The 9,765-nt window shown below is 38.3% G+C and overlaps 1 protein-coding gene across 4 annotated transcripts; it reads right to left on the bottom strand.

Moving 5' to 3' along the window:
* Positions 1-860: 860 nt before the first annotated feature.
* LOC131146800 (uncharacterized) lies at positions 861-9,554 on the bottom strand. 4 transcript variants are annotated; one of them, XM_058096591.1, is made up of 3 exons: positions 8,451-9,552; positions 6,987-7,107; positions 861-1,215 (listed from the first exon to the last, which is right to left on the bottom strand). In XM_058096591.1, the coding sequence occupies exons 1-3, from the start codon at positions 9,418-9,420 to the stop codon at positions 1,170-1,172; spliced, it is 1,137 nt and encodes a 378-aa protein (XP_057952574.1). In that variant the 5' UTR covers positions 9,421-9,552; the 3' UTR covers positions 861-1,169. The 4 variants fall into 4 exon arrangements, with proteins under 4 accessions (XP_057952574.1, XP_057952572.1, XP_057952575.1 ...); XM_058096589.1 differs by lacking the exon at positions 861-1,215 and adding an exon at positions 5,762-6,302 and having other exon boundaries at positions 8,451-9,554; XM_058096592.1 differs by lacking the exons at positions 861-1,215; positions 6,987-7,107 and adding an exon at positions 7,199-7,540 and having other exon boundaries at positions 8,451-9,553.
* Between the last annotated feature and the right edge of the window lie 211 nt (positions 9,555-9,765).

Here is a 9,765-nt window from a genome sequence, read left to right as displayed (position 1 = left end):
GTGCTAATCCATCCCATTGAATCCTATTAAAATACCTTCCTTTACTATCCATCCCATTCAACTATAAAATGAGAAGTGTGTGTGTGAATGTGACTTGTGTGAATGTGAGAGTATTGTGCTGCAGGTGAGAGAGAGAAAGGTGTGAGAAAATGGTTAAGTTGAGTGGTGTCTCCTCCGCTTGTATTTTCTCCCAAGTTATAATGAAGTTGGGTGTACTCCTTGAACGTAGGTCAGATTAGACCAAACCACATTAAATATGACATTCTTATTTTGCGTACTTATTTTTGCTTGTGTGATTATTGTTCCTAAATCCCTAACATAGAGAATGACTAAGGATTGGAGAATGATTAAGGGTTGGGGGTTTGGCGAGCAAAGGAGTGGGTGTCTTGGAGAATAAGCTCCAGGGAAGGTGGATTGAAGGTAGATGAATTTGTTGGAGGTCCCTGTGTGATATTTTTATCTATAGATATTTTACAAATAGATTCACTCTTGGAATCTTGATTCCACGTGACAAGTACAACCATGGAATGGAATCACAAAATCCATTCCATTTCTATAACGATTCCTTTTCTAACTTCATTCCATTCCTATAGCAATTCCAACCAAACCAACCATTACGGCTATAGTTCAATAAAGCACCTAGGCTCATGCATAAACTTAAAAACATTCAATAGGCCCAAAACCCCTTTGTTACATCAATGTGTCTATTCTGCCAAATCTTGAACAATTGCCATATGCAGTCGGGAATTGCAATCTGCAGTTTGGCATGTGTGATTAAATTACTTGAATAACATACTAGTTTAAGACCATAAGTTCCAATTCAACTATCCCTGCAACCTCATTTGATACTGTTGAACCCTGAAAAACAAATGCATGGAGATTCAAAATTAGAAGAGCTAAAAGGTGTTCAGCATCACCGCCAGATAATTCTTTGCATTACCCATCACCCTTACAGCTTTTTAGAACAAGGTTTCAATGAAAACAGCCACTCTATTCTGCTTCAAACTTAGATATTCAGCAACCTCATCTGTGAACATGTCTTGGCAATCTTTACTTTATATTTCAATGATTCACATCTTTCATCAATGTTTCTTTTTCTGAATATTGATAGCTTTTAATTTTGCTCCGCATGTCTGAGACCAGCATAGACAGAGTCACCTGGCAGTATTTTAGGACAAGACTGGAATTCCCTGACCCATGCCACCAGCGTCAGACCTTGCAAAAAAAAAAATCAAGGTGGAATGTCTTTTAAGTTATTGACCACTTGCAATTCCCAAATACAATTATAAAAATCTGGACGCATTTGCAAGACCAAAGAACTGTTTGCAAACGTAGCCCATGTAAGGCGCCAAGCCAACCCACTAACCCAAGAAAAAAATAAAAATGCCTATGTGCCCGTCAAGATAATCTAAATCTTTTAATTCTAGATTGCTAGACTATATGTGCCAGTCAAGACAATCTAAACCTCTTAATTCTAGATTGCTAGACTAAGTAATTCTGCTGAACAGCCAAGCTTGAAGAGTATTGGTCAAGAAGTAATGATTCAATCTAGTTTTTCTTTCCTCTTCTTTTTTGTTTTTTTTTTTGACCAACCATGAGAACAAAGATATCCAAGCCTCCAGGGTGAGATCTTTACCTGAGGAAGAGGAACTTGCAGAAGCAAAAGTCTGGCTTAGTTTTGTATGAATAGTGTTTTGTTTCATAAAAGTAGGAAGCAAGGTAACTGCTCTGAATACTCATTACTTGCACCCCGACATTGAATGCATGTTTGCATGTACAAACTCAGCGAATCAAGTCCATTTATCTCAAAAGCATTTAAATATTAGGCATGCATTCTGGAGAAAAATAGGGAAGTGTGGACTCTTACTGAATGCTGAGCAATGACAGAATGTCTCCAGAAACAGAAAGCACAGAAAGAACAGTAAAATAAAGATACCTGATATGAATGCTGAATGAAGAATGAGAATAAAACAGCTCATAGATGAAATGAAGTTGATGAAAAGTAATTTATGAAGTTGCAAATGAGGATAGAAGCTTTGGTGGTCCAATTTGCAGCCTTGGTCTTAGTTTCTATCGAATTTTCAACTTTCCACCATCCTCAGAATCAAAGTGATCAATTTTGTTTTACAAGATTTCCTTGAAAATTCCACTAATCATCCAAATTTACAGAAAATATAGATATTTTAAAGAAATTTATCAAAATTTTGCAGACATTTAATTTTTGAAAACCTCCAATATGAAATTCATTATGGCATTCATTTTTGTAAAACTTCAACAAAAATTTTGAGGGTTTAATAATAATACTTGTACAGAAAATGTCAAATTTGAAGAATTTCATTAAATGCATCTCTTGATTTAGATGGAATTTTATGTGTTTGAAGTTTGAAAAAGCTTGAATAGTTCTGACAAGTCATCCACTGTATTATAAGCCACCTCAAACAAATAGCGGCCCTTAACTTATATTTTTTTGAAGCAGGAAATTAATGGGTTTAGAGTGTCAGAAGGATCAAAGACCTACCATGAGCAGTGTCACACAGTAGTTCCTTTGGAGGATGGATACGAAGTGGGTTCATTATGTAAAATGCAATACTTGAGGATGTAATTTGCAATATGGCTCCTTATTGATGTTTCCTAGTACTAGTCATGTAATTGTCCATAAAGCACTTTAGTGGGACTAGTCATCCTACCAGGGTAGCTCATCACTAGTAGGACTGGAGTCTCTGTCCCACATGCTTGTAGGATACCCCTTTACCTACTCATTGTGTGTGAATTCCCCTTAAATTGTTTTGGTCATATTAATAACACAAATAGACCCATGTGTGTTGTGGCCATGATTGTTACTTGCTTGCTAATATTGTGGATGGCTACTACATGAGTGCTTCTTGTCCATAGTGCTCCTTTTGTTGGCTATTTGGAACAGGTTGCTATCATCATGGTGTGTATCAGCTAGCAGCTTATGTTATGTTTTGTGCTAGAAGGCTATTTGCACCAGGGGCACTGCACTTTCTCTTGCTCAGATGTTTGCCTTTCTAGGTCAAGCAATGGTGACCCGCAGACTGGAGCCTCATGATATTCCTTGGCTAGCTTGTTTAGAGAGTCAAAAAGTGCCACACGTGTTCAGCAAGCAGAGGCAAACTTGGATTTGGGAAACATAGCATTAATCACAGAATATGTCATTGGATCTCTAATCAATCTTGAGTTTCAGGATGATTTAGAGACCTTATGGGGCTTAAATCAAGGTCCATTAAGAGACCCTATTATTGCCTTGACCTTCTCCTAGAGAGCTCATGCACTCCTATGTGTCAAGCCATTTCTCAATTCTTCCTAAAATGCCACATGTGTCTATGCCAGCAGACACCCATTTTATGTTAGTCAGAACAATAAATAGCATTTTTTTTAATAACAGATGGCCATTCCCCGAAGCCATAAACATCCATCCTATTTCCACATTCTAGGGCGCTTTTCAGCTCACTTTCTTTTGGCACTTCCTCGAAAGGAAGTCTCTCTCTTTTACAAGCAAATTTCACCAAGCTTGCATTATTCCTGTAGTCTCCACAAAGTGACACCTCTCCAGGCTTTGCACTCTCATCCTTATGTGACGTGGCATTCCTCCACCTATCACCCTGACCCGCCTAGCAATTAAACTCCCAAGAATTGACCAATTCTCTTCTTTTGGTCCTCTCCACTTCTTCCCATTACTAGTTACCTGCTTTTGCATAACCAAATTCAATAAGCTCATACAACAACTAAACCAAATTCTACAAACAACTATAAGATTAGGTTATCATATTAAAAGGAAAAGATCCAAATTATTAAGACTGTTTAATACTTCTCAAAAACATGAAGCATGCATTGTTTCTGTGCTAATATGTCATATTAAGCTTCACAAAGATATGCACCTTACTCTCAACTGTATATGCAATCAGTATAAGATTGTTAGCATGCATCCAATATGCATGCATGGTAGCTAACACAGGAAAATGACCACTTAAAAAAACAGAGAGATTGATAGTTAATTGAAAAAATATTTCCCAATCCCAAGATCTGTTACTTTTTTTTTTTTTTTTTAAGGGCGGCACCTCCATTTATTTATTGATAAACCCTCACTTTTGGCAGAGGAATACCGTGGTTACAAGACAATCAAAAGGAGAAACAAAAGACAAAACTTTAAAGGTCTCCCAAAAAACAACACCAACATCCAGCCAAGATCTATTACTTGATCATATAAGAATCATTCCCATTTCAATTCAATAGGAACAACAAATCATATAAAAGTGGTTTCTATCTTAGCATGTAGCTTCTGTTTTTAATTTTTTAATTTTTTCTTTTCCTAATTGATCAGCCCTTATCAAAAGAAGGGTCCTTGTCAGGTATGGAATAAGAGGCAGAAAAAGATGGGGGTGGAGAAAATTTTGGATAGTCTTGGACTACCAACTCAACATGTCAAGTGGTGGTACTGTTCCACTCCAATGCTGATTGTGTACTTGGCCCACATATTAACTGATATCTCCTCCACTTTCTTTTCACAGCTGGTCAAAGTTATGGGGCCCACAATACATGTGTCAACATTTGGTGGAACAAGATCACCACACAGCGTGTTGAGTTGGTAGTCCAGAACTGCCCAAAATTTTCTCCTGTGGGTGGGGGTTAAAGTTGAACCTGATTAACAGACCAACCAGCACATGAGATGCGTGGAATTTCTCCAGCAGATTCCAGCAATGATCTCCGATAAGAAGGCAGATTGGAAGATGCGGAACTCAACCATACTGGTGTTTTGTGCCTCGAAAATTCCAGTAGAATAAGCAACCATTTGGAGCAGTGGCTGGTGGAGGAGTTACAGGCAGTGAGTAAAGTGATTTCGGGTGATGAAACTTTGGGGAAGGGCTGATCAATGGTCTCTGTGAATCTGTGTTTGATGGTGGCAGTAGTGTAGTAAAAATTCTCCAGCAAAGCAGTGTTTGAAGTTGCAGTAGTTACTATGACTCCATCAGATGAATTTGTTTTTGGTTTGAATCCTATGCTGATCATGGGAACAGAAGGGAAGTGGGATTTAAAGAGAGAGATGAGAAACAGCAATGAGGAGAAGGAAAGATAGAATATTGTGATTGAAGTTTTAAAAGAGAAGTGTTGCTGTTTTGTAGGAAATACTGGGGAAAGAAGAAAGATGGAATGAATCCAGAGGAGAGAAGTTTAAGAATTCTGCAGAAATTGCTGGAATTCAATAGAAAATGAGGAAGAAGAAGAAGAGGAATGAGTTTTAAAGGGGATGGGGGATTGAAAATGGAAGGATGAATATCATGATTGGACCCTGCTACCAAATGATGCAGAAGAGCAATCAGGGATTACAGCTACTAGATAAACTGAGAAACGGAATTTGGTTCCCTCTTCCAAATTCACAAGAACTTTCCCTTACATGGTTTTGACACCCTATTCATAATAAAGCCTAAAGGAATAAGATAATTACAAATAAGTCCCTAAAAATAAAAGAAAAAAAAAAACCCCCCCAATACACATAAGCCTACTACTGATTAAACAAAGCACATTTGGGTTTCAGACACAACAAGCCCTAGGCCAAGACCTATTCTTCGAAATTAGTCTCCAAAATGGTCAAAGTAATCTACCTAATAATCCAATTGCCATCCTACATCACTCCCCTTCTGCAAATAAAAAAGAAAAGTGGCCATCTTAATGGCTTTCAGCATTTTTGTGAGAAGAAGCAAAGTAGCATATTTCATTAGCTATTCAACTCTAGTGAAGTATCATCACCTTTGAGATTCAAAAACATGGTGTTTGACTGTTTTTACCATATTCATTTAGGATACAATATAACATGAATCTCCAATGCTTTACATCAACATTGCAGCATGTATTCCTAAACATCTAAAAATCAGGCTAAAAATAGAGAGAAGGCCAAACCCGTTGGACCTTTCTTTCATTACATAAATAAAAAATTGCACTCCGTACAAACAGCTTTTCAACTGTAGACGTGCAAGGAACACACTGTCTTTAACCTTGCTCTAATCTTTACACTGACACATGCCATGAAATATTTTTCTTGATCACAATCATCAATTAAAACTCAATACACTGACTCCCACTACAATTTCAGCTGACTTGAGCATTGGAACTGTACAATTGTTAGTGGAAGCTAAAACTGATCGGGTCCCAATAACTCTGATCTTATTCTGCAGCAGAGTGACACACTATGCAAGAAGCCAATGCCTGGCCAGAGAGATAAATGCCAACAACCAGATAGTTGGAGCTCAGTCTTGATAAGGACAGAAACAAGGAGGTATTCAGACCTTGAATAACACAGCAAAAAATTAAAAAGACACCGATACAAGGAGCTAATCCAAGAATCATCTTAAGAAAAGGTTGACACTCAATGTCCAATGACAATATATTACATAAAATGCCGACAAACTTGTTTTGGGGGGGGGGGGGGAGGGGGTGTTGGCGCGCAACATAGTTGTGAATTCATAGTTGTCAAATCAAGATTTGAATCATGAGTTGAAATCCCAACTTGAGGATTCAAGAATCTAACTGAATCAGAAGTCGGTAAAAAATTCCAAAACCAGTTCCAAACAACATGCAATATATGCACAACAAACAAAATAGTAAAACACATTTAGATTTTAACAATCATAGCAACAAGAAAAAAAAATCATATTTCGTGCATATGCTTTTTCTAACTAAAAAACAAGAAAAAGTAAAGAAAACTAGAACCATCATTTATTTATACCAAATATTTATTTATTTTCTAAAGAAAACTAGAAACAACATCACGCATTCTAATGGCAATATATATACATATATTCCTCCCAGAGTTAATAAAAAAAATGGATATATATAATCGGCGGCAACTGCAATTTAAATGTAATCCGAGTTCTAGTAAGCCAAATCCCAGAATGTTTAGAACCAATAGCATATGGTACTTGCATTTCAAAGAAGGGGAAACAAAAAAAAAAAGGGTTATCTATTCATACCTGCAACCAAGCCACCGGTGCAAGACACGTGACAGCACCGCATGAACTTGCAAAATCAGCAAACTGTGGCAATGGTGGAGATGTGTAATTTGGCATTGCATAGCTTTTTGCTGGAACTGGGCTATTAGGATAGATTTTTGCCCCAGAAAAGATATCATTTAAGTAAACCATCAGTCTGGAAAGGAAATTGATCAGACCCAACAATGCTTTCATTTCTAGAATAAATTACCACCTTTTCATGCACTGCAAAAAGATGGCAGCTTCACCTTGCAATTATTCCTTAGAAGAAATTGTATTTATCAACTATAACATGGACCGTGTGCAACAAAATTCACCTTGTGATGGTTCTGTAGGCCAAAATGTATTTATCAACTATTACATGGAACTGTGCACAACAAAATGTGAACAATGCTTAGCTCTGCTGCCCTGAAGTGACAGAGCTTTTCTTTTTTATTTTGTGGTGTGGGTTGGAGGAGCTGAAAAGAAGCATTGTAGGATAGTCTAATTAATTCGTGTCACAGCCTCATGCCCTTGCACAGCATTGTAGATATTTGCTACAAGAAGCAAATCCAATGTGAGATTTTTATTCTGCTGATAAATGCTAGCACTATTGCTTTATCAAATGATGATCAGCTTGCATCATAAACCACTAAAAATCAAAAGACAAATTCTAAGTACTTTAATGTCCTAAAAATGCATCAAATTAAATTAGATATATATAATTCATGAATAATTTTTGTGTCATCTCCCACCAACAAAGAGGCAGCAACACTTCTAAGTGATCTATGCATGCAGTTTAATGAAAATTTTAAAATTCAAAAGTCCCTAATTTCAATAGAATTCAAAATATTTCCAGAGGAACAAGAACAAATATAACTGGCTCAAAAGTTTGAATAATATAAACCCCGTATATAGCTTATGGCTGCAGACTGTAGACCCATGGTGGTCCGGCCCTTCCCCGGACCACACGTACACAAGAGCTTTATGCACCAGACTGCCCTTTTTTCATAACTAGCTTAAGGATTTTATCAATATTGGCACTGCTTAAAACCAGTAACTCACAAAAGTTAATCGACTACCGTTTGCCAAAACTTCATTTTTGAAATTCTAATTGTACTTGACATATGTGCATTTAACGCTATTTTCAGGAATAAATTGTATAATAATTTAGTTCCTTTTGATGCATCAGTATGCTGCAACAAACAAACCATACTTCTGGTTCTCATATAAACTTGGATGACATTTAAAAGAGGAAAAAAAAAAAAACACAGAGAAATCACAGATAAAAAAGGCAATTTAAGATGCTGCTTAAACAGGAATAAACTCGAATGCTTCATTTTCAGAATTCAGTTTCTACATAGAAACACTACAAAACTAATAGCAGACGGAATGAAAAATCATGCTATTCACTAAAGGGTCTCCACATAGTAGCATACAACTTTAGAGATGGCGGCAGTGCCTCACCCCATTCATCAAAATCTGGCGGTTCGCCTATGAGCGCAATAGTATTATAATCCTTCCAATTTCCAAGATTCAAAACAAAAACTTGGCCGGGGAATACCTGGTGTATTGCCTTTAAAGTCTCTTCCATAAGTACCTTCCCATCTCTCCTCAAATCCTCAGCTTCCCAACTCCCTCCAACATTAACCATAATTCTCCCGTCTTTCCTCAAGCTCTTCTTCAGGTTCACCCACGTAATTGGATCCTGGAGCTCCGGAATCAAACAACCGTTACTAAACAAATCAACCAAAATACCCGAAAATCCGTCCCTAGCAACAGCTTCCAATGCATTACCAATATAAATAACAAGTCTATCTGGGTATCGTTTTTCAAACTTAGAAAGTCCAAAATACCCTCTCGCCACTGAAATCACAGACGGATCAAGCTCCCACCCATGCACCACCGCTTCAGGGTACAGTTCCAAGATCAAACGGGCGGCCGATCCGGCTCCGAACCCGAGAACCCCCAAGGGTCCCGGAGGCAAAAGGGGTGGCAATGTGGCGAAGACATCAAAGTATGTGTTCGTGAGGGACTTGAAGACGTAAGAGATGCTGTGGATGTTACCGGGTGCGTCGAGAAGGAGCAGTCTTGCGCCAGCGAAGGGATGGTCGGCCGTCCGAGAAACTTCAAGAACGCGGATGTAGTTGTGCCTGGACTTGAATTGGACGAGGGTTTTGACGAGGTCGACGGGAATGCCCTCTTCTTGAGCCTTGGGTGGTGGGGGACGGCGGCGACGGCGGCGGTGGGAAGTCGTGGTTTGGGCTTTGGGGATTAAGGGGCGGAGGGGAGAAGTTGATGGATTTTGAGGGGTTTTGAGAGGGAAGTAGAGCGGTAAAAACCGAGTGGGTATGAAGGAATGGTGGGAAATTTGAACAGTGTAGGGGATTAACGGTCGAATTTGATGGGAAGCAAGCCCTAAGGAATTTGATGTCATGGCGCCAGCGCCTCTACCTCTCTATCCCTTCCCTTCCCCCTCTCTCTCGGTTGACACACAGTTCCTGCAGACTCTTGGACACAATGACGGACCCTAGCGCCCCTAACAACTGAACAAGACATGTTGCTAACCTCCTTTACAAATTTCTTCTCCAGTAAAATTTTCAGGGACAATACCTCCATCATAAGGCAAGAAGCAATTTTTCTATATTTTGTTCCTTTATTTTTGGTTTTGTTGTCTCATCAACCAAATTTCTTTCCTTTTTTCTCCCAAAGACTCAAACAAATTTGAGGATTATTATTTCTTCTGCCCTAAAATTATGAAGAAGCAAATAAAGATTTTATG

The sequence above is a fragment of the Malania oleifera genome, chromosome 13 (assembly GCF_029873635.1).
Source record: "Malania oleifera isolate guangnan ecotype guangnan chromosome 13, ASM2987363v1, whole genome shotgun sequence".
Taxonomy (NCBI): Eukaryota; Viridiplantae; Streptophyta; class Magnoliopsida; order Santalales; family Ximeniaceae; genus Malania; species Malania oleifera.
Note: the sequence above shows the minus strand (reverse complement) of the source record. Positions and strands in the feature narration are given on the sequence as shown.